The sequence below is a fragment of the Pituophis catenifer genome, unplaced genomic scaffold (assembly GCF_029215685.1).
Source record: "Pituophis catenifer annectens isolate HBS135680 unplaced genomic scaffold, rPitCat1.0.hap2 SCAF_1, whole genome shotgun sequence".
Classification (NCBI taxonomy): domain Eukaryota; kingdom Metazoa; phylum Chordata; class Lepidosauria; order Squamata; family Colubridae; genus Pituophis; species Pituophis catenifer.
Window position 1 is genome coordinate 57,497,262 of NW_027256881.1, and position 25,940 is coordinate 57,523,201.

The window sequence follows — 25,940 nt, forward strand, 5'->3', positions numbered from 1 at the left end:
TCTTCAGTTCCTGCTTGTTCTTGGGGCATTTTCCCTTCAGTTTTGTCTTCAGCAAGTGAAATGCATGCTCAATGCGATTCAGGTCAGGTGATTGACTTGGCCATTGCATAACATTCCACTTCTGTCCCTTCAAAAACTCTTTGGTTGCTTTTGCAGTATGCTTTGGGTCATTGTCCATCTGCACTGTGAAGTTCCGTCCAATGAGTTCTGCAGCATTTGGCTGAATGTGAGCAGATAATATTGCCCGAAACACTTCAGAATTCATCCTGCTGATTTTGTCAGCAGTCACATCATCAATAAATACAAGAGAACCAGTTCCGTTGGCAGCCATACATGTCCACGCCATGATACTACCACCACCATGCTTCACTGATGAGGTGGTATGCTTAGGATCATGAGCAATTCCTTTCCTTCTCCATATTCTTCTCTTCCCATCACTCTGGTACAAGTTGATCTTGGTTTCATCTGTCCATAGGATCTTGTTCCAGAACTGTGAAGGCTTTATTAGATGTTGTTTGGCAAACTCTAATCTGGCCTTCCTGTTTTTGAAGCTCACCAATGGTTTACATCTTGTGGTGAACCCTCTGTATTCACTCTGGTGAAGTCTTCTTTTGATTGTTGACTTTGACACACATACACCTACCTCCTGGAGAGTGTTCTTGATCTGGCCAACTGTTGTGAAGGGTGTTTACTTCACCAGGGAAAGAATTCTTCGGTCATCCACCACACTTGTTTTCCGTGGTCTCCCAGGTCTTTTGGTGTTGCTAAGCTCACCGGTGCATTCCTTCTTTTTGAGAATGTTTCAAACAGTTGTTTTGGCCATGCCTAATGTTCTTGCTATCTCTCTGATGGGTTTGTTTTGTTTCTTCAGCCTAATGATGGCTTGCTTCACTGATAGTGACAGCTCTTTGGATCTCATCTTGAGAGTTGACAGCAACAGATTCCAAATGCAAATAGCACACTTGAAATGAACTCTGGGCCTTTTATCTGCACATTGTAATTGGGGTAATGAGGAAATATCACACACCTGGCCATGGAACAGCTGAGAAGCCAATTGTTCCATTACTTTTGGTCCCTTAACAAGTGGGAGGCACGTATGCAAACTGCTGTAAATCCTACATCGTTCACCTGAGTTGGATGTACATACTCTCAAATTAAAACTGACAGTCTGCAGTTAACGCACATTGTGTTTGTTTCATTCCAACTCCATTGTGGTGGTGTATAGAGCCAAAGATGTTAGAATTGTGTCGATGTCCCAATATTTCTGAACCTGACTGTATTAAGTAGCACTACTGCAAGCCAGAGAAGATACCAAAATAAAATCATTGATGGGGTGACCTTGAACAAGCAGGCCTGCTTATACATTTAGGAAATACTCAGCAAGTCTTGAAAAAAGATAAAGAGGGGGACAGGCTGATTTCCTTTTTTCAAAAGCCACAGATGAACACCTTTTTAGGTTTCCAGATGAGAGGAACACTGAAAACATTTTTTTTCCTAAATCAATGAATGTTGTGAAAAAGTTCAAAGACTCTTAAAAATCAAAAAACTCTATCACCCACCATATCATAGGCTTGCAATGGAATGGCTTGCAGGGTGCATAACAATGGATATTGGAAAACATAAATGAGACAGAAGTTCATAGAACAGTAGCTATGAAACAGAACTTGAAATATACTTATACCAAAGTATAAATGATAAAAAGACAGAGACCAGAGAGTTTGAATATACTATCAAAATCAAATAGAGTTACTGCGTAGGTATGTTTTAAGGTAACAAAGTTAACAATCAAATAATGAAGACATTATTCTAATGCATTGGATATACTGTACGCATTTTGTGCACTACTGTGCAAGTATGATGCGGCACATGGCTCCTCTCACTCAGAGCATACAATCTGAAACAGAAAATTAAAACTCTCCAGACACCCCTATTTCCCCACACTCATGCTGGGAAAAGAGATGATGTGACCTTCCTTTGGTGCATTTTGTCTTTAAATGAGACCAGATGACAATTCGGTGAAGGTTCTCTTTTGAAAGTCTCCCTGGGAAAGGTATTTTAAAAAGAGATGCTGAAGAGAGTGAATACTGGGTTTTAAGTTACTCCTCACAGAAACAGTAGTACAGCTGTTTGCTAATAATGGGATCAAACAATGTTTCTGACCATTCTTCAAATCTCAGCAATATCACCAATCTTTGCAAGGCAGAGAAAGGCAACACTGTGCTGACATTTCAGTCTGAAGACTCATAAGTAATGGAAGGCTGTCAGAGAGTCAAAGTTATTAAACTCACTAATCTGTCTCACAAAGGTGTTGGGCCCAGAAGGCAAGGTGCAATCTTGAGACATTCCCATTCCATACACTTATTTCTTTTTTTTCTTCAAAAAAAGGAAGAGAAAATGTACTGGAAAAAAAGACAATTTTATTATATCATCCAGTGTTTAGCTTGTTAGGACTAATGTTCTGAGGAGATGAGGGCCAACGAAAGCAGTCAGACTGTGGTCTGCTCAAAATTAAGGCCAGCTGATAGAGTCAACAGCTTTCTATTTTCTGGATCTCCTGTGTCATATTGAAACTAATGAAAGTGAGCAAGCTGACATATTTCCCATGAGAAAGGTAGAACTCCTTTCTTATTAAGAATAAATTAGGGCAGAATCCTTTAGGAAGGAGTGTTATATCTTGAAATGAGATATTATTCACACATTACCTTTTACATTAAAGTTTAAAGGTTTGACTGCAAGACTTCCTAATACCTGGATTCAAGATATCATGATTCCTAATTGTGTGAATGTTGAGTCTAGACATAAAGTTCAATATTAACGGGGATGGGGGGGGGATTGTAATGTATTTAATATTTAAGTATTAACTATATTATACTTGCAATACAGTTTCTTCAAGCACCAACAGTCGTATCTGACCAGAACCAAATACTATATGCATCACAAGCTTTCAAACACTATTATAGATATACCTTATAGTTCAAAATCAATACAGAGCAACTTAAAATAATGACATCTAGGGCATGTTGCAATAAGAAGCTCTGATACCAGAGAGCTACTGTCACAAATGCTTCTTTCTTTTTTTAACAGTAACAGAATTGGAAGGGACCTTGGAGGTCATCTAGTCCAACTCCTTGCTCACGCAGGAGACCTGCACTAGGGATTCGAACCGCCAACCTTTCTGATCGACAAGATCAGTGTCTTAGCCATTGAGCCACCTAGTCAGGCTTCTGACCATGACCAAATTGGGTTCCGATGATTTTTTTTTCGTGGCCGATTTACACTTCCGCGCCTTTTTTTTTTTATATATATAAGTGCCAAATTTCCAAAATTAGGTTTGGGTCACCACGAAATTGGGTTGCGACCAAAGTTATGGAACGAATTATGGTCATGACCAGAGGTTCTACTGTATTTGCAAAGTATCCTTTCATTACAGGACTGTCAGGCTTCACTCTATAGGCAAGAATAAACTACTTAGGCAAGCTCACAAGAATTCCGAGAACTATAGATAAGTAATAATTACTGAAAAAATGGGAACCTATAGCCAAGAATTTAGTAATTTCTCTGATTCACCAACAAGACCCCTATATAGAAACAATGTTCAAACCTTCTTGTCTTTCCCTTTCCTTCCCACCTTATATAGGAGACTATATTTTATGTGAGTTGGACTGTCTGAATCCGTGCTTGGTTTGTCACATTTCTATCATGTTTTTTTGCCCCCACTGACTATGTGAGAACTAACTTGTACAGGAGAATAAATTCCAAAAATCTAAAAAAAATTGGCAAATGTGCTTGGCTAGGAGTTAAGGAGCACTCTTGGTTTGCTAAAGTGGAAGAGGTGAAAGCAGAGATGAGACCTTGTATCTATGAGCTGTTTCACAAATGTCTAGGAACTGCTGGAATATTATAATTGAAGTCAGTGCAGTGGTGGGATTCAAAACTTTTTTACTACAGGTTCTGTGGGTGTGGCTTGGTGGGCGTGGCATGGCTTGGTGGGATATTGTAAAATCTCCATTCCCACCCCACTCCAGGGGAAGGATAATGTAAAATCTCCATTCCCTCCCCACTCCAGGGGAAGGTTACTGCAAAATCCCCATTTCCTCCCGATCAGCTGGGACTCGGGAGGCAGAGAATAGATGGGGGCAGGGCCAGTCAGAGATGATATTTACCGGTTCTCCGAACTACTCAAAATTTCCGCTACCAGTTCTCCAGAACTAGTCAGAACCTGCTGAAACCCACCTCTGATCTGTTGGGGGTATTGTGAACATTTTGTGATAATATCAGTTAGAACTAAATCTGCCCTTAAGATCATTTAAGAACTAAGTGGTGGATTGATTTTTCCAGCATCCTACGTCCCCCCAAGTGTACAGGGAGGAAAGATAACCACCTGTAGGTAAATATGGCCCAGTATAAACAATTGTATTAAGTACACAAAACTGCAAATATCAAAGGAAAAAGCACACCATCATACAGTTCAAGCCATACTTGAACTTGTGATAAATCTTGCATCAAGATTTATCACATAATTTGAATCCAGTAAATATTACCTTCTTTTTGCTGCAATAGATCTGCCATTTCTTCTCTGGTGGGAGTGCAAACATTGCCTCTCTATTCTTATCTGTGAGATCCAATTCATCCTGGAGATGGCAAGCGAAAAGACAATGTGTGAGCAACATCACCAATAGTTTTTCAGAACTGTTTTCTGAGCATCATTATCACCTAAGCACCTAGAGGTTTGTAATTTTCTCAAATAATTGATATTGTAAAAATATTCCTTTATATTCCAATGCACTAAATAATATGCTCATTGTACACTTCAGCACAGAGGGTTTTTTGTACATACATAGAACATGGAAAATCAATTTCTTTTCATCTAAAGAGAAAAAAAACTCTTGCAAGGTCCTATTAGCAGCCATATCAGAAAGCTCTTAAACAATCTTGTTAATTAGATCTTGGCACAGTTCATTTTTGTAAAGAGGAACACAAGTTTCAAATAAAAGCCTCATTCCCCCACAACAATATTTCAAATATGCATTTTGCCCTAAACGTTTGCTTTCCATAATCTATATTCATATATAGAACCTGCAGTGGCAGTTTCAGAATCGATGAGAGTCTAGGATCTAGATCAGGGGTGTCAAGCTCAATTTCATTGAGGGCTGCATCAGGGTTGTGTTTGACTTCAGGGGGCCAGGTGGGCATGGCCAGGGTGGACATGGCCAGAGTGGGCATGGCCAGCTCGATGTCACTCATGCCAAGGGCACCCATGGTGGCCCGAGTGCACTGCGAAAACAAAGCTTGGAAGGGCCACATGCAGCCCTCTCAAGCTCCATTTTTGCTGGCAGAGGGTTGCAGGAGGCCGAAAAGAGAGCTCAGGTCAGCTATGCACAGCCCTCCCAAGCTCTGTTTTTGCTCGCAGAGGTGCCATGGGCCAGTCTTTCACTGCTTCCAGGGCAGCCCTGTTGGCCAGATCTAAGCACCCACGAGCCTTGAGTTTGACACCCCTGATTTAGATCCCTTTGTTTGATTTGCAAACAAGCAGCAAACATATAAATTTAATAACGACATAGAACTACCTCTCTCTAGAAGCAGTTTTAATCAGTGATTCCAACAGAAGAGAATATATATGTTGTTCAGGGTTGAATTGTGGAATCCTTGGTGCTCTCTGAGCTTGTTTGCTTGCAAATGTTTCGTTGTCCAACTAGGTAACATCATCAATGAGACTGAATGTAAAAGGGTCCCTGTTTATATATACAATAGTAGCTTGCTTGCAAGTGTTGGTGGGGGTGTAATTTCTTCTTTAGTAGTTCCTTGATTGGGATATTATTTTCTGCTTGATTGTTTGCCTGGCATTAATCCTGCTTATCAGGGTGTTGGCTGCTAGAGAGGATGTGTTTACGTTTCCAAGTCTCTTCCAATAATATCCTCCTAAACACTGAAATAGTGCAGGCGAATTATGTGCCAGATTTTATTTTTACATAGCATTTGTTAACTACTTTACTGTTATCATGTAGAAATTAAAAGCTGTACTATATAATATGAAATATTTATTACTAAAAAAAATCACCTCTTTCCTTAATTGTCCCGTTTTTAATTCACATAAAGCATCTTAGTTTTTCTGATTTTAGAAGGGGAAAGTTAAATAAAGGAACTCTCTACTGAGAAGGAAACCAAAATTAAATGACTTCTGAGGTACTGAAATTAGCTTTATTCCAAATTTCGGACAATGCTTCTTTAAGACTTGACCGCTTTTTTTGGAGTCAATAACTTGTGAAAACCATGAACTAAAACTGCACACTGAGCTTGGTAGCAGCTGCTGACAGATTTAAAGGCCCACAGAGATTTCAGCTACAGAAAGGTAAAAAAAGAAAAGACAAGGCTAGGTCATTGCCAAGAGCCCAAGATAAAAGAAGCCAGGGGGATTCCAGTGTGTTGATGCTAGTGGAGGTGGCAGTGAAGATATTTCAGGTATATCTCCATAAATGTGTAGGAAGACTGCAAGCCATATGGAAATGGTTAGTGAGAGTCTTTTCCAAACAAGAAGGCAGCCAAGCAAGGCAAAGCATTTTATCTTCGCAATACAAAATTAGAAATGCTTGGGCCAGGAGCACATTCTTGGAGAGATAGAAAGAGAAGAGAGAGAAAGAAACTGCTCATCACAACTTCAAATGAAGAATCTAGCAAGAGGTCCAGTGGGAAAAAGAAACACAGAAGCACTTATGCTTTTGGGTGTTGGGGAGACTAACTTTTTTAGCAGACGTCCTGCACAAATCCACAAGTACAAGCTAGGCCACCTCAGCAAAATTCTCTACCAAGTCACCACTGCTTGAGGGAGGGAACAATCTGAGAATTTGTTTACTTGGCAATGATCAGCTAAATGGATAATATTCCCAAGTCATAAAAACATTTAAGAAAGTGAGACATGGCTACGTCAATAGTTCAGCTAAGGAACATCAACTGTAAATTGAGAACTTTCATAATTGCCCAACCTTTATGTAAGAGGTAGGGTAGACATTGCAAGTGATTAGCCCTCAAAGTACTAGTTCAACCATTCTCGTTCTGAAGCTTCCAAGCTAAGCAGGGTCAGGCTTAGTAAGGACTTGGATGGGAGACTTTCAGGAAGGACTGCAGGTGGTCCAGGAAATAAAAATATATGATATAATAAGAAAATAATAAACCCTTTCTGTATCGGTACTACAAAAACTGCAAGGATGTGTCCATAAAGTTTCTAGGAATTGAACTTCAAGAATATTTATTATTCATTCATTCAGCTATCAAACTACCTATCTCACAAAACATAGTTACATTTGGTTATGCATGGTTTGAGTCTGTCTTTTGTATAATTTTTGTATACATTTGTTCTACTTTGTATACATTTGTTCTACTTTGCAAGTTAGTTTAAGCAGCACATACTAAAACAAATACTTTTAAAAAACAATAATATATAAACTTAGAGCTGAGAACAAACAGGAAAATACTGACAGGTATAAGCAACAGAGACATCAGGTTGTCTTTCAAATTGGAGAAAACAGATTAAAAGATGAAACATTTCCAGAACGAATATGTAAAGATAAATGATATTTTACAGGTGTCTGAATTTTATAAGTCAGTTCTTCAATCAAAACATGAATGCAACACTTCATCTTTTAAGAAAGAACCTACATAACATTATATATTAATGATAATAGTGGGTGCTATACACTATATTAGAAATATTTGCTTGCAACAATATGCACATTAGGAAAAATGCACAAAAAAATGTCCTATGAATCTACCTTGCAGGAAAAGAACACAAGTTATGATCAGGAAAGAATACAGACCAAGAGAAGTTGACATTGAACAATTTACCAATCCTCATTTGTGCTCCGTGCTGTTTATTTAGAACACAATGCTATACATCTGATCTATCAACTGAAAGCCATCAACACATATCATCGGTCTGTAAATTGCACTCAGGATAGTTGTAATTCAGATGAAAGTGCCAAGCTGTGTAAACTCTCTTTTTTCGGCTCTCTGTTGTGCTAAGAGCCTTCTTTCAAGCCTGAAGAGAAAAGCCTTGATAGAAGATGATGAAGTGGAGAGGGCACTTTGCAGAGACCAACTCAATATTGCAACAGACTCAGTAGCTTCAATCCATTGCTAACCTTGAAGCCTAAACTGGGATTCCAAATAGAAATACACAATATAATTCTTCTCCAACAACTGTTGTGGTGATTTTCTAATCATATGTGAATTCTTCTTGGGTAGAAGATTGAATCCAGAGGAATCAGCTGCTTGACTCTCAAAAAAGCATTTCAAGATGTAAAAGCTGATATAATGTTGATTAAAAAAACATTTGCCAGGTTGACCTCAGGGAGAAGAGGAAATAAAGGTCCTCCAGTTAATGTTCCTAATGTTCTGTCTTTTTTTCAGAATTTCAATTACCTTATTCTGCTGTATGTTATTTACTGAGAAAGGACATGGCTGGTGGAAAAAATGTTTCCAATCCAGATTTTGAAATTAGATTGGCAAGATTCAAAATGGCTGAAAAAAAAAAAAACCTCATGAAAATCAATATAGGAAAATCAGCAGGCCAGAAACGTACAGAAGTATTTAAGCTCTTGAAAACTTTCCTCCCCTATGAAAAATGCTTCTATTTTTGTACTTTAATCTCAGGAGTCTTTTCAATTTTTCAGGATTTTACTTTTTCTATGTGTGAGTTACTTCATAGTTCCAAATTGGCAGAGGATGCTACAATATTATAATATTTTGCTACACTTCTCTTTTCAACCCTGTAGCTTCCCTGGTTGCATATATTATTTCGTTTTAGATAGACAGAAGGACAGACATAAGTTTATCTTCACTCCTTTTCAAATGGTGGAACTAAGCTAAGAACTGGGTCAAGTTTGCTCAGTATTGCCCAGGAATACTAAGGTTGATTGGATCTTCCATCCTTCCAAGGTCGGTAGAATGAGGATTCATATTGTTGGGGGCAATATGCTGACTGTCAAGCCTGAATTTGATTGGGGCGTGGGATTGTTTGTATCCTTGGGTATTCTGAAATGAATTCAGTTTGACACAGCTGAAGGAGGATAGAGCCTTCAGTCAAAACATCATTCCTAGCCTATGAGTCAAACACATTCCAATGGCTGGTTGACTGGAGGAGAGAACTTGCCAAGCAACCAGCACCCATCTTGGTTGGACAATGTGACAGTTTGTTTTGGAAACTTGAGAAACTGAAAGTTATACTGGGGTGAAAAGCCCCAGTACTGGCTTTTCACCAGTTAGTGCCAAGATGGTATATCTAAATAAATTTTTCTTTGAGAAAATGGAATGCCTCGGAGTTCAATTTGTGATGGATGTATTACTTGGAACCTGACCCTGACTCTGTAAACCACTTAGAGAGTTCTGTAAAAGCATTATAGAGTGATATTTAAGTCTAAGTGCTATTGTTAGTGCTATATTGTTGTCAACAGTGGTGGGATTCAGTCGGTTCACACTGGTTTGACCGAACCTGTTAATTTTTTGCATAGTTCAGCGAACCGGTTGTTCCCACCAGCGGTTGCCCCCCCCCCCAGGGTTGCCATTCAGGATGGGGAGGCTGCAGGGGCATGACTGGGAGCTGAACTGATCAGCTGGGAGGCAAATGGACTGGCTATGCCGATCAGCTGGGAGGCTGATCAGTCAGTTCAGCCAGACCATCCAACTTCACGAGATCTTTTTTCCTCTGAGAACTTGGAAGGTCTGACTGGACTTTTTTTAAACTGCTAGTCACGTGGTTTTCTTTTGTTGCCAGGAGCATGGAGCTGGAAAGCAGGTTAGTGAGGGAATGGTGGTTGTTCTGGAATGGGGTGGAAGAACCACCACTGGTTCTCAAGAAATTATATGGTAGCCTAAGAAGTGCACAAGAATGAAGCTCAGTTCAAAGGAGACTTTTACATTTTTTAATAATGATAATTTGTATGATGAATGTACTTGTATGATATAGTCCTTAAAATGTCAGGCTAGAAATTAAGACACTGGATTCTAATTCTGCCTTAGGCATGAAGCAAGCTAGATGATCTAGGGCCAGTCACTCTCTCTCAGCCCTAAGAAGCAAGCAATGACAACCCATTTCCAAAAAAAAATCTTGCCAAAAAAAAACCTGCAGGGACTTACTCAGGCAGTCACCAAGAGTCAATGATGATTCAAAAGCACAACACACATACAAAATCTCATGTTTGCATGAATTTTCAAAAATTCACATGGCAAAACAAATTCAGGTATAAATTTCTTTTACTTCAAAGGAGAGCGTTAATGACTTGGTTGTTGACCTATCATGGGATTGATATTGAGGGTAAATATTTCTCCTCTGTCCAGTTGTGTCCAACTGTAGGGACTTTGCTCATCTCCATTTCTTAGTCGAGGGAGCCAGCATCATCCGAGGAATTTTCCTTGGTCATGTGGCCAACAGAACTATTATTATATTGCTACTAATCAAGAAACTGTTTCATAGCCAGTTATCTTAAAGTTAGGGCCTTCAATGTCAAAAAAAGCACCATAAATACAAAACAGCTTGCTTTATGAAAATATTCATTTCAACATACAAGTCCCTTTAAACTGAATAGCAACTGTTCAATTCTGTGTCTGGGATTTATGTAACAGTATCCCATTAGCCTTGGTTCTGTGGCTTTTCCTTTTCTTCAGAAGGAAGAAATAAAATCCAACACGGATTATGCTGAAAACAGTGTAATCCCTGTTGATTAAAAAAGGATGGTGCAATGTCTTTTGCTAAACACACCCAATATTCTAATTTTAGCTACATTTTTGTGATTCTTGGCTTTCCCTCTTCCAGATCTACAGCTGTCTTCAAAAACCCTAAAATACAAAGGACTAAAATCTTGGGGGAAATATTTTTCACACAAACATTTCGTTTTGGGAATAGAATTCCATATTGTATTTATGGATTAAGTGGATTCCTGCTTGTTCCTAGGTTTTATATTTATAGGTAGTTTTGACAGAGCTTCAGTACATTAAAAGTAAACAGTAATTGTTTTTATAATGATATGGTCATTTTCAGAGCCTAGGTAGTTCTTTACCAACATTAAAATTGGTATACTCTGTTTCAGACTAAACTGGTTTCAGCTTACAAATATTTTATTTTGCTCAAAATATTCAAACTTCCACTCAGAGTACATTGCTGCTAGTAAACCATCTAGCCATCTAGGGAGACATTACTGAATTACATAGATAGAACTATAATTCTCCCCTTCATTCTTTCCTCTAAACAATGTTAACATGGCAAATAAAAGCTTTCACCTTATGAGAAAATGTACACAATCTCCATTTAACATGAGAATTTCTCACAGCAAAGAAAAACATAACATTCTGGGAACTAGCTAAAATGGAAATATTCCAGAGGTGCTATGGTAATGACACTTAGGTTGAATTATTACTGTACAGATTTTCCATCAAGTATTCATTATATTAAAATTAAATCATGGTAACTGCTGCCTGCAACTTGTACTAATTTCTGTGGTGATGGAAAATTAGTTCTGATTGCTTTCCCTTGCACTCTTTTAGGCATGTACCTATGTTTTCCCCAGCCTTTTCTCTAAATTGAGTGTCCCAAATTTCTTCACCTTCATTTATTTTATTTATTTGTCAAGCATATATAAGATAACAGATAAAAGTATAAACATAATATGAATACATGAAAAGGATACAAGTAAAAACGAACATTAAGACAAGGACGGTAGGCACACTGGTGCTTTTATGCATGCCCCTTACTGACCTCTTAGAAATGGGGTGATGTCAAGAGTAGACAGTGTAAAGTTAAAGTTTTGGGGGTTTAGGGAAGAAACCACAGAGTCAGGTAGTGCATTCCAGCATTGACCACTCTGTTGCTGAAGTCATATTTTCTGCAATCAAGTTTGGAGCAGTTCACTTTAAGTTTGTATCTATTGTGTGCTCGTGTATTGTTGTAGTTGAAGCTGAAGTAGTCATTGACAGGTAGGACATTGTGGCAGATAATTTTATGTACTATGCTTAGGTCAGACTGAAGTCGGCGTAGTTCATGTCATAAGACATGTCTTCAAGTCCCCATATCACCTCTGCCACCTTCCTCTGATCTTACTCTACTCTGTCAATACCTTTTTGGAAATGAAATGCACAGACCTGTATACTGCACTCCAGATGCGAAATCATTTGTGCAGAATAGAGGGAAATAAGGATTCCATATATCTTTGATACAATGCTTCTTGTAAGGCAACCCAGCTTGTTATTCATGCTCAAATCCTTCTCTGATATTTCTGCTTCCAGAAATCTCCCATCTTGTATCTATGTCCCCCATTTTTCCTTCCTAAATATAATACCTTATATTTTTTTCCTATTAAAGGATTTCTTGTTCGTCATAGCCCAATCTTTCAAAATTATACTGCAACCGTGTTCTGTCAGTCTAGATGCTGACCTGATCTAATTTTCTGTCATCTGCAAATATGATAAGTGGTCTATCAATCCATTACCCATTTTATTAATAAAAATATTGAATAAAATTGGCCTGAGAGGTTTTCTGAGAGACCTCACTGATAAAGTTTGATGTAGATGTATCACTGTTCCAAGTGTAGTTAGCCTGCTAGTTCTAGACCCACCTTAACATTGTGCCAGCTAATTCACACTTCAAAAACTTGTTAATCAGAATGTCATTTGGAACTCTACAAGCTGTGTTGAAAATATAGGTTACATCTATAAGGTTCTCCTTTTCCACTAAAATAGTTATCTTGTCAAAGACTGAGACAAGATGACCTATTTTTGACAGAGCCATCCTGACTTTAGAAATAATAATACTGTTGCCAAGATATCTACAAATGGCCTTCTTTCTTAAAAGAACAATAAGCAGTGCCCTGCTGGATCAGATACTTAACCCATTGGTCAAGTAGTATATTCTCACACTATCCAACCAACCTCACAATGGAAGTCTACTTGTTTCCTAGCCAGTGGCAATCACACTGCCATCAAGGCTACTAACCATGACTTCTATGAATTGATCATGAGTACTAATAAAGGAGAATATTTGGTCATGAATAATTTCCAAACTCTTTTGTGAAACCAGTACCACACTTTGTAGTAGCAAATTCCAAAGTTTGATTATATATAGTGTAAAAAATAATTGCTTTTGTCTGTCCTGATTCTTCCAGGATTCAATTTCATTTGGGACCTCTGGTTTTAGTACTTTGGGAGGGGAAAAATAGCTTCTCCTTGTTCACTTTATCCATACAATGCATAATTTTGCATACCCTTTCTAGCGTCACTATATTCCTTTGGAGTTGAGGTGAACTGCACACACCTTTTCAGATGTGGTTGTACCATTGACCTATAGATGCACTATAATATTACCACACAATTTTTCAGTATCTTTTCTTATTATCTACTTGAACATCTACTCTAATTGCATATACAGTTACCCTGGTCAGTGTTCAAATAATTTCCACAGTGCACAGAAACATGACAAAAAGTCAGCATGAAGTAACTGAAATCCCACAATTCTTACCACAATGTGAAATGACCACATGAGCCAATTCTAAGATGTGAACAATGTCAGTGTTAGGGACACTATATCATTATTGTATATGAAAAGCATTCTAGAGACTGCATTGGCAAAACTATTACTTAATTTTTACTTAATTATATGTGCTTAATTATAATGTGGTGGATCAGTTGGGGCTACAATTGGTCTACTTAAAATCCCAAAGGTGGATTTTCTATTCTTCCCATACAGATAAGCTTTTTCACAGAAGCAGCTGCAGAAGCAAGAGTTGTTAAATAAAGTTAAGCACACCCATAAAGACAAGAAGAAATCAATAGTAAGGAATATTACTAGTTACTTCATAGGATGGCCAAGTATGCAGAGGATTAATATGTCATAAAGGTTTTTCCCCCACCTTATTTATACAGTTTTCGCTACTCCACCTTCATTGCAAATAAATGTTGGCATACCTTTTACACAAATGCTATTCTTTTATATTCCTTACACAGTAATGAAACAACACTCTTTCTTATATGAATAAAGTACATGGAATATAAATTGTGCCACAAGGACTTGTTTCTTGAATATATTTATTCAGAAGACTTACTTACTTACCATATTGTTGTTTTATCAGCAACTAAATATAGTGTTGATGTGATCATCATTTCTCTTTCTTTCTCACATCTTAAATGTTTTTATGTCAATGATTCCTCTATAATTTCTCAGTCATACATTTTCAGACTATCTGTACTCCAGACAAGTTATGATTCACTTGGTCTTCACTTATTACCCAGTCACTGCAAAGTTTCAAACTATGGTTTATGATTGGTGGTTTAGTTTCATGTACAAACCAATTCACTGAGTTTTTAATAAACACTTTTAAAACAAGCAATGGCTTAATTCAATGTGTGAATCAGTCACTATAGCTAAGTAATTACCACCTAGCTCTAAAGAAGCCAGGCAATTTACATTTCTAAAGATTAGAACATTTATCAGTGAGACAAGTCCAAAACAATCAAGTAACCAGTTCTATACCTAAATAACTTCCTGACTAGAAACAACCAGGTTGTCACCATAAAATCTGGTCACCATAAAATCTCATGTATCAGCCTTAAAAATAAAACTCTTTGGTTGTTTTTATACATTGTTAGCTACCTGAGTTGCTATGGAGAGATGGGCAGCCAAAACCAATCCAATCCAATCAATAAACAAGCAAACAGACCAATTCCCAATGCTAATTTAAACCAAATTGTTTTCACAGTTTCTGAATGGTAATAAGCAGAATACCAGGTGGAATTCAGAAAGGGAATATATAGGGACAGGATCATAGGGATACATATTTAGTACGAAATCTAATAATAATAATATGCATTCTCTCTCTACATATTCTCACAGGCTGGCAGATTCTACTTGGAGGAGATGGTCTCTGTAGCTAAGTCATGTAGGGCTTTATAGATTCAAACCAGCACTTTGAATTAGATTTATTGCTGTGTGACTTTGAGCAAATTAAGTGATAAGAGAATTAAGGTTAGATTGCAATAGATGGTTTCTACCCACAACATCCCTGGTTATTGTGTTTTGTAATATCCAGGATGTTGTTCAAAGGCAGTGGTATACAGAAAAGGATGTTGACCTAAATTTTTATTATCCTAGATGCATTTTGGAAGGCTATACAATTGTATATTTTACAACAAGTATCAAGAAGATAAAAAGGATTGTAACCATTCCAACTTCTGCTAACCCTTCTCGTACATAGCCCTACATATGAGACATAGCACCATCTCATCTTGTTAGATATCACCACCTTTGTCCCAGAAAATATTTCCTGGTCAGTTGTTGTTGTATCAAACTCCTCACCACATATGTGAAATAGGAAATTTTTAAACTAACACAGATATATCTAGACATCACCTAATTTAAATCCTTCTAAACTCTTCTCAGTCTATTCCAGGGGTCAGCAACCTGCAGCTCTTGAGCCACACGTGGCTCTTTGTCACTCTGCTGTGACTCCCTGTCACTCAAAATATGTGTCACAACTGCCAATGTGCGACACCCACCAGCACGCGATTTATTGAGCTTTTCAACCCCCAGTAGGCCAACCATGGATAAATCCAAGAAAACTGCAAGAAAACTATTCAACTACATATGCTAGTTTTGTGGCTGCTCAAGAAATAGTCAGGCACGGTTTTGTGGCTCATGGTGTTTTCTTTTCTGAGGGAAACAGGTCCAAATGGCTCTTTGATTGTTTAAGGTTGCTAACCCCTAGTCTATTCTAACTGTAGCACTTAAAACAATATCGTCAGCAAAATCAGCTTCACACTTCTACTCATTAATGAATAGATTAGAAAGCAACTTCCTTCTGCAATCACTGAAGGAACTTACAAAGTATATCCTTCCATTGCAGAAGTAGCGAATCGGTGGTCGCCATTGGCTTTAGAATTCCAAATTCCATCAGCACTTGACAACATGGAAAATGGAAAGAAATTGTAATCCAAGACTTCTGATGTACAGGAGGTAGCCTACTCCTTCACTACCATTCCAGTTTTTCATTATCTGCTTTTTAATGTTTTAACTTAATCACTAATAAGCTCTCTCCCCAATTATGTAATAATTAAGTTTTTCAGAAAGCTTTGTTTGGGTGGGAAAACTTCTGCAGTCCAAGTGTTCATCATTTCATTGTGAAGCAAGAGATTTTCAATAATATACTTTTTCTCACAAATTCACAGAGGTTAATCTTATGGTCCTTCAAGTATTGTTGAAATTGGTGGTCATCTTAACATCTTATAGTTGAAATAGAGCAGTTTTTTTTCAAACTTTTTCCAGATCCAGAATATATTTTTTAAAAAGGGATTTCCTTTGATAATGTTAAACACAGAAGAGTATAGAATTTTAAACATATTTGCACTCATTCCTTCAACATCATACCTTTCTTAATAAAGTTTCATTTCTAATTTGAAATCTGCTAAGACTTAAGCATACCTAGATATCATTTTCTCTGTCTTGGAAGCCTCTGTCTGTATACTAGCAGAAAGATGGGCAGGTTTTTTTTTAGTTTATGAGCAATAAGAAAATTTACTTTTTTCCTGGCTTAATCTTTTCCTTAATAGTATTATTGTTATTATTTCATATATTCCAAGGCTGACGCTTGGCAATGAATACACCTTAGAAGACTAAGCCATGGTGAAGTCTAGCTTGGAGGCAATTTTAATGCTGGCTATAAATGCAATGTTCTTGCCAGCAACACACCCACACTTCTGTTCCAACTTCCTTTTTTCTTCTTTTTTCTGCACTAATCACCTGCTTTTTTTGGAGGCAAGCCTGTGAGGTTTTCATCTCTGCTAAAACATCTTTCATGTTTCAAACATTCAGGCAGAGAGTATTATCAGGGCTCAGTCTGGCTGTAGGTTTGGACAGCCAGCCAGAATGTTGGGACATTTATTTATCTGAGCACAAAGCAAAGTTTCTCCTTTTCTATGAACAAAGGAAATTTCTGCCTACTTTTATTAAGAAAGCCAGTAACTATTCTCCAAATGAAATAATTTTCTCACCAGGAAAAGATGCATTTGGAAGGCTCTTTAGGACCCGGACTTGCAGCTATGTCCTAGAAAGCGTTTGGCTGATGCAATAGCTGCATTCCATCCTTGAGAAAGTAGCTTTAGCCAAGTTCACACATTCTTTTGGCCTCATCCAAGCTGAACTGCTGCAACATTAAGTGCAAAGCTTTCTTTGTTCAAAAACTGTCATTGCCTAGAAATGGTAGGCACAGTAAATATGGCCTTCTCCATAAGGCTTCTGAGCTCTTTCCTCCAGGAGCTTTCTTCTCACTATTTTCTGTCAAAAATATTATGAGACTTAAGCTGCCTCCAACACTTAGTTGTGGAGATTTCCCTCTACCTTAAAATCAACCAATTTATTCAGTGAAGCAGGAGAAGTCTTCAATGGAGTTACGCTGTGCCTGAAGATTCTTCTATGCTCCTAGAAAAGGAAGTATGGTGGCAAAGGGCAAAAATAGGTTTTTCCCCAGGACTGCAAAGTATACACTGTAGCCATCCCTAGCCTCAAGCAAAGCTGAAATCTACCTCCACTCCAGGGGTGCTATTCAGCAGGTTCTGAAGAACCGGTAGTGGAAATTTTGAGTAGTTCGGAGAATTGGCAAATATCACCTCTGGCTGGCTCAGAGTGGGGTGGGAATGGAGGTTTTGCAGTATCCTTCCCCTGCCACGCCCAAGCCACACCATGCCCACCAAGCCACGCCCACAGAAACAGTAGTAAAAAAAATTGAATTACACACTGCTCCACTCCTGATGATCACTCGGATACAACTATGCATTTTTCTTGACAATGATATGGAAATGAATTGCATTACCTTTTTCTGGATTTTTTAAAAACTGTCCAGTCCGGGTTACAGACATGGATTTTCTTCAGTGTCCCTTATCTGAACGCTGATTAGCTTTCAACCATATCACGAATTAGTTCCAAACTAGATTGTTAAAGTGCAGTTTATGTGGAGCTGCTTCTAAAAACATTTAAGAAAATTATTACACATAAAAAGTGGCTGCCTGATATTAATATGAGCAAGAAAATATGCAATATAAACAATTACATCTAAATCAGATCTAAAGTTAACACAAGCCGTTATTTCATGTTGGTTGAGGATGTTCCACCATCCAATCCTTTCTGCCTCCATCTTTTTCAGATAGTTTCACAAAATTTAGGCACAAAGAAATAGATGGCCTACCACTTAAGGCTGTTCATTATTTCTGGTTCAAAATAGACCAACAACTAGGCTCTAGACTCAAAAGGAGGAATTTTCTGACATATTCAGCAATAGAACAGCCCTTGTCTTTTACTTGCTACTGTACTCATTGTCCAACTCAACTTTTTTGACAGCAGAGCTACTGCTGAATTTGGAAGACATGGAATGGAGCCTAGTTTGTTGAGTTCAACGGAAGCCTTTTGATTGTTTCTGTCAGAACATCAGTTGATTCCACCAAAAACCAGCATGCCCACTCTTCATTTTTCTTTTCCCCTGCTCTTACTTTCTCTACTCCTTCCCTCTCCGGTCTTTGTTTTCCAGGGCCACTCAGAGAAGCTAGATTTGGGAATGGTTAAAAAAGAGCTGCTACTTTTCCGGCTTCCCACCCAATTTATTTTCCTTTTTAATGTATTTTTTCTATTCAGCTATTAAGCTCTGATGCACTCAGAAGGAAATACAGCAATTTGGACTTCAGCTTTAGCCAAAATACAAAGGCACACACCTTTCTGATCACTTCCTGTTCCACACAAAAGTTGGCTGTCTCATGCCATGGAACATGGGCCAGGAAAGACAATAATCTCACTACAGCAAGGGCCCTGGGCCAAAAGCAGCCTGCATTTCCAAAGCAGAGCATTTGTGTCACCCTCACATTTCCTCAGCAATTCCCTTCCTATCATGCTTCCTATTTTCCAAATAATGTTGCAGAGCAAACCTCTGGCTCTAGAACCAACCTCTGGCTAACCTTGAATTGTCCTTAACAACATCACATAAAAGCGTCAGCAGAAGCAGGGGAGGTCATGTCATGAAAATTATTAGAAAGGCCAATCTATACCTTGCAGAGTCGCCAAATCATCAAGGAACACAAATGCTCAGATTTTGATCATGTAATTTCATATACTTGGCTGGAGAAAACAATTACCATTTAATTCCTAGTAGTACATTACAGTTCCCCCTCATATTGAGCAACATGAGGGAGCACATTATGTTTATCCAAAAGTAAGACTCACTAAAAAGTACTGTAGATAGATAGATAGATAGATAGATAGATAGATAGATAGATAGATAGATAGATAGATAGATAGAGACAGAGTGAGCAAATGAGCCATGGTGGCGCAATGGTTAGAATGTAGTACTGCAGGCTACTTCTGCTGACTGACTGCTGGCTGCCAGCAATTTGGCAGTTCGATTCTCACTGGCTCAAGGTTGACTCAGCCTTCCATCCTTCCGAGGTCAGGTAAAATGAGGACCCAGATTGTTGGGCGCAATATGCTAACTCTGTAAACCGCTTAGAGAGGGCTGTAACAGCACTGTGAAGCGGTATATAAGTCTAAGTGCTATTGCTTGTGTGTGTGTGTGTGTGTGTGTGTGAGAGAGAGAGAGAGAGAGAGAGAGACAGAGAGAGAGAGAGAGAGAGAAAGAGAGAGAGAGAAAGAGAGAGAGAGAGAGAGAGAATTCAGTTCTGAGAAAACAAGCAACATGCTGAAAGATGGATAATTGTTCATTTTGCTGGCTCAGCTTTTGTCTCTGCTGAAGCCTGCCTTGTTTCATTTAGTATATGTGAATTATGGCTTGGCTACAGGGATATGTTCCTTTGTCCACAAACACTAAAGAAGCCAGCCAAAATTCAGTTTACCCCTAAAATGACTGCATAGGTTAATGGCCACTATAAAGCATGCATTGCATTCCCATTCCATGGAAAAAGCAATTGGTTTGAAACATGGATTCTTAAAAATATAAACACCTGCAGTGACAAAAAATGAAAAAGAAAAAAAAAGTACATTATTTTAGAAGTAAATAATTATAATTCTATACAGTTATCTAATGCAATTCAAGTACATGACTGTTTCTCATGCATTTATAGAACTATTGTTTTTTTTAACTGACTGCATTTTGTATAAATTATTTCCACATTTCATTGTATTTGAATATACAAAGTCCAGGTCTATAGGCCAGTGATGGTGAACCTTTTCGGCACCAAGTGCCCAAACCGGAACGTGCATGTGTGCACACCGGAGCACCGAAAACCCAGCTGGCCGGCATGCACATGCCTGGTTTTTTGGCTGTTTTTCAGGCTGTTTTCTGGGCCGTTTTCCAGGCCGTTTCGAAAAACAACCTGAAAACAGCCCAAAAATGGCCTGAAAATGGCCCGAAAAACGGCCTGAAAATGGCCTGAAAAACTGCCTAAAAATGGCCTGAAAATGGTCTGATAAAGGCCCGAAAAATGGCTGGAAAATGGCTTGGAAAACTGCCAGAAAACAGCCCTGAAAACGGCCCTGAAAATGGCCTGGAAATGGCCTGGAAAACGGCCTGGAAAATGGCCTGGTTTTTGGCCATTTTCTGGCACTCCGGCACCCATGAAGACCAGCTGGCCGGCACACTTGTGAGCTCTGGAAACTGAAAGAGCAACAGATGATGGTGCACGTGCCCATAGAGAGGGCTCTGCATGCCACCTCTGGCACATGTGCCATAGGTTCGCCATCATGGCTATAGGCAATCCACTTATTAGTTATCTGAGATTATCACATGTTATCTCTACAACTGACATCTACCCATCTTACCCAGTCAGATATGGTGGGCACACTCCTAGTCCCATCCCTTAAATACAACCATCCGATGTGAACTAGGAAGAGTGCCTTTTCCGTGGCAGTCCCAGCCCTCTAGAACACTCTTCTCCCTAAAGTCCAGCAGGCCTCTTCTCTCCTAGCTTCCCATAAAACTTTGAAGGCTTGGCTTTTTGCCTAAGCACTGGGATAAGATTAGGTGACTATACATCAGAAGTTTGACTTGGCACCAGGTTTTTGTTTTTAATGTGTTTAGTTTTAATGGTTTTAGATTGGCTTTTATGCTCTTGTAACTTTTGATTGGGGAACCGCCCAGAGTTGGTTATAAGATGGTTGGGCTATAATAAATGTTTTAAGTAAATAAACAGGTGGCCAGTGCATTTATCTTTCCAATGCTGCAACTGGAAATATGATGGAGCTTTAAAAATGCAACGGAATTCAAAAATAAGTTATGATATGAATGCGTCCCTCCAACTAAAATATGTAATGATATGACCTATCACTTTACCACTTCATGCTGTGTAATTAGCAGTAAATTACTGACTTTAAAATACAGCAAGTGGACTGATAGGAAGCTTTATCAATTGCTAATGTATTTTTATTGATTTTGCTGAACTATTCAGGGCCAAGAAGGGTATCTGCAGCCACCTGAGTAAAGATCTACAGTATCTGAGTGATGAAAGTGATAAAAGAGAATATTTGTAGCTTGGGGTTCAAATAAGGGGTACGTGGTGCTCTCTGAGTTGGTTGTTTTTGCAAGCTGCCCTGATGATGTTACCTAGTTTGGGTACTGAAACATCTACAAGAAAGCAACCAAGGTCAGAGAGCACCAAGGACCCTTGATAAAACCAAACCAGCAAAGCTGATCATCTCACCCTTTCCACCTCCTTTCTCTGAGAAAAAGCCATGCAATCAACATGATTAAGTCACTGGGATGCAGAGATTAAAGTCTTGCACTCCAGAGATCCAGAATCACAAATTACTGCTTGCAGTATGTTGCTGCAAAAGTCTGCCTCAAAGATAACCAGAAATAGTTATGCAATTGAATGGGACCGTCATTCATACTCTTCAGTGAATAACATCTGCTTCAGTAGGGAACTGATGGCTTTCTGCCAAATCTATGTACTTTCGCACTCCTATTTGCTCAACAATTAGAGGAAGTAGATGTATTGTTCAGCAGCAAACAAGGGTGATTAATTCATTACATGGGAGTAACTTAACAAAAACACCATTCTCCCTGTTTCTTTCCATCAATCAGTCATACAAGGTTTGTATTTGAGAAAGGAATAATTTCAGGTTAATTAAATAAATTCTTCCTGTGTTGGAGAAGAATGAGGGTGGGGGGGGGGATCACCAGATTCTGGAATGCAATAGGTCATATGACTGGTTTGCCACTAAAGGAACAAAAAACTGCAATAAACGTGAATTGTCCCTTCCCTTAGCTGTTTCAAATCCATCTATTTCAAAGCTCTGGTGAAACTTTCTGGTATAGATTTGTGGATGGGAAATTTCTCATTGGATAGAAATATTTTACTGGTTTAGCCCTATTTAAAGAAATGAATAATTATCCTGAATACTGGATGTGTTCACAATCTTGCAAATAAAGCAACCTAATGAGTAAGTGGTTTTATGTGTATCTCCCTACCACCACAATAATCATTCTAGAAATGACAACCCTTGCCACGTAATTGAACCTATGATCATCATCAGTTGGTTTTTCCATTTTTATGTTTTCCATTTTTATATTTAGCTGTTGCATCAAATATTTTTGAAGCATTTCTCCATGCACAAAAGTTAAGAATGGATAAAAGTCATTTTAATTTTTACTTCATGCAGATCAGTTCAATTTAGCTAACAGAAAGGCCTATGAATTCCATAAATTTGTCCAATTCCTTTTAAAGTTCTCCAAATTGGTGGCAGCTCTACATTTTGTAGTAGATTCTATAAATTAGTTATCACTATGTGAAGAATTACTTTTTTTGCATATTTTCTAAATTGTCTAATCAGCTTCACAGGATGCTTATTATAATTTGTATTGATTTTTTTTGGATTTATTCAACTCCTGGAAATGATTTATTGATTGACATATATAGGTAGATAGATATGAAACAGTAATAGATTGAGGGGTGTCTTTAAAACAATTTTAAAAAGTTGTTTAAGGAACTTCACCACCCTTGTCACTTGACCAATGATGATGACACAGAATCACAGCAACAGTTTGGCTACCACTAAAATCAGTCTATCGGTCTTATTTTTTTGCATCAGACTTGTTATATATGTGACTTGCACAAGATTAAATAACTCATATTTTCAAGAATCCTTTGGACATTAAGTATTTACTTTTGGAATTTACAATAAATGGCATTTTCATCATCATCTTCAACATCATTATATTTTTATCCTGCCCTTTTTTATTTGGTCATCCCAAGGCAGTGAACATAGATAATCCTGCCTCCTATTTTCACCACAACAATAACCTTGTGAAGTGGGTTGGCCTGAGTTGAGAGACAGAGTGACTGGTTTCTAGGCCAGCACCTTAGCTACTGCACCAAAGTGGTTTCATATACACACATGTTGCATATGTATGTACACTTTTATAAAAATAAGAGATGAAAATGACAAAAAATGGAGTCAAACAACTGGCAGGATCTGAAGATAATAATACTTAATCCTATGCAGTATGCAAATTATCCAGATATTCCCAAAAAGTGGGGGTAAGTAAGCTTCCTCTGCCTTTTAATATTGTTTATCCTTGCTATTATTTGTTGTCATTCCATTTTTATTTTGTTTTAACTGTATTTTTGACATGAGTTTATGAATTTTTATCTGCCCAGAGCCACTTAGATAGTGAGAGTAGTGGTGCCTAAATTTGATGAATAAAGCTATTGTTGCCATATGATCGATAACTGGATGTTGTATTATTGAATTAAGGTATCTCAAATGGGCCAATTTACAGAATGTGTTCAAAATCCAGGACCCGTGACTTCTGAGGGAATGAAATTTGGGGAAGTTGTGTCTGCTTCAATGCAGCTGGCTGCTGCTCCTGGGGTCATATGATCTTCATTTTCAATGTTCCATGACAGTTTCCCAGCCAGTCTTGTAATCCCTTGCTCCCTCTCCCACCCAGCAGCAGCCACTTTCCTGCCTGCAGGGAAAGGAAGAGAAGATTTCCAATGTTCCTTGCCAGATTCCCACAAGGAAACTCAATGAAGAAGCCAGCAGGAAGTTGGAAGTTGCCCTTGCTACCATTGCTTTTTTTAAATCTGTTCTTGGTCATTCTGTTTCTCTGTTTTGGTAAAGAAATATTTCCGAAACAGTGTCCCAATGGAACACAGGATGTCTAGTAAAATTCTTCTCTTCTTAGTTCTGTATCATTCTGCAATCAAGCATTAATTAAAATATACATTGTCAGAGGATGAGAGGCCTACGAGGATGGTTTAGGCTTCTGTATAAATTACAGAGCAGATTGCACAAGTAAAACAAGAAGCCCATGTTACTTACAATAACTACTTCTTCAACATGAGAGACAATAAAAATAAAGAAGACTTAGAGAAAAAGTTCTAAATCAAGATGAATTCCTGACAAACTTATTATGGTTTGGCCAATGCCTCACTTTAGGAGAGATTTATTGTGTACTTGTACTTCCAAGGTTGTATTTAAAAATAAAATAAAAATAAAATGCTGTAAACAGAGTAGAGCTGTAATGCATTGGATCCCATAGTCTATAATTAGATTTTATCCTTTATTATTGCCATTGTCCCTTTCCCCAGAAGCTTTGTTTGCTTTTCTATGTTAACTTCTGGCTGACAATACATTCTCATACAACAACTCTTATCTGCAATATTTGTATTTTCCTTTCATGAGTTTCAATCTATGAGGGAAATGTTTCATTTAATTTGTGAAATCTGCAATATCAAAGGATGTTATAAACTAAAATGTTGTCACCTATTATATTATGTTCCAGAAGGCCTTCCAGAAAACCCACATCAGAATTTCATAGAATTATGGCAATTTATAACACCTTGAAAGTTTAGGGAAAGGAGGTGGGGGAGCAAATCTTCCAAATTCTATTTCCTCTTCAGTCAATAAATCTGCACAAAGAAAAACATATGCTCTTAGAAAAGCCCACACTGCCAGCAGACATACAACCAGCTTGGCACATTTTGCACAGACCACCAACTGCAAAAGTACTTCACTACAAATAATGTGATTCATGTCAGAGAAAAATGGGGAGCTAGCCAAGACACACTAGAATTATGGCCATGGGCCAGATTCACAACTGTTGGGGTACGGATACACCCTGCCAGCATCCTCTAATATATAGGGAGGCCTTTCTTCATTGTTCCAAGAAGGCCAAAAGAAAGTCAACACTAATTCAAGAAGTTCCTTTCCATCTGAGAGCCTACCTTAAGGCAAGGCCTAGATAAGCATAGTAAACTAATTCAGTTATAAAGCACTTTCTTTAAATTCTAACTTTCCTCTTTCCTAAAGGAATCTCAAAACATGGTTCAACAGAATCTGGTTAATGAAGAGGAATTTATGACCCAGTTTGTAAGATCAGATCCTTATCCAAGTGCTTAGAATAATTTTAATGATTGTTGCCATTATGCTTTATTTCTATGCTTGCTTTCAGCTGATTGAATAAACTCATACACACAACAATGAAATGTCTATGGAGATAGTCAGCCATCCAGGTCATGGTTATCCCAAAGGTGCTTTTATAAGAGGCAACTAGACTATCTTGTTGTTGTTGTTTTTTGAAGATGTTTCGCTCAGTGGTGGGTTTCAAATTTTTTTACTACCGGTTCTGTGGGCATGGCTTTTTTGGTGGGTATGGCTTGGTGGTCATGTGACTGAATGGGCGTGCCCAACTCGACGTCACTCACGGCAAGGTGGGGCGGCACCTTGCTGGGAGTGACATTGAGTTGGCCACACCTACTCAGTCACATGACCGATGCTGCAGAGATAGACCGATTTCCTATGTACCTCCCCGCACCTTGGGCTGACAAAATAAAAGCCTGCCTGCCAAGCCTGCCTGCCGAGCAGCCCAGACTGGAAAATGCATGGCTGGGGTGGAAAAATGTTTAACAAACTCCAAACAATAATGCAAGCCTGGGTTTTGTTTTGGGGTGGTTTTTTGTTTTTTGCC

General features: G+C 38.3%; 1 protein-coding gene across 2 annotated transcripts in view; it reads right to left on the bottom strand.

Annotated features, from left to right (window-relative positions):
- Positions 1-25,940, bottom strand: part of DAAM2 (dishevelled associated activator of morphogenesis 2) — a 161,430-nt gene that overhangs the window by 92,763 nt on the left and 42,727 nt on the right. For both annotated transcript variants that reach the window (XM_070932454.1, XM_070932453.1), the window contains exon 3: positions 4,542-4,631. In XM_070932454.1, the coding sequence (XP_070788555.1) occupies positions 4,542-4,631 (90 nt within the window). The remainder of the gene's footprint in view (positions 1-4,541; positions 4,632-25,940) is intronic.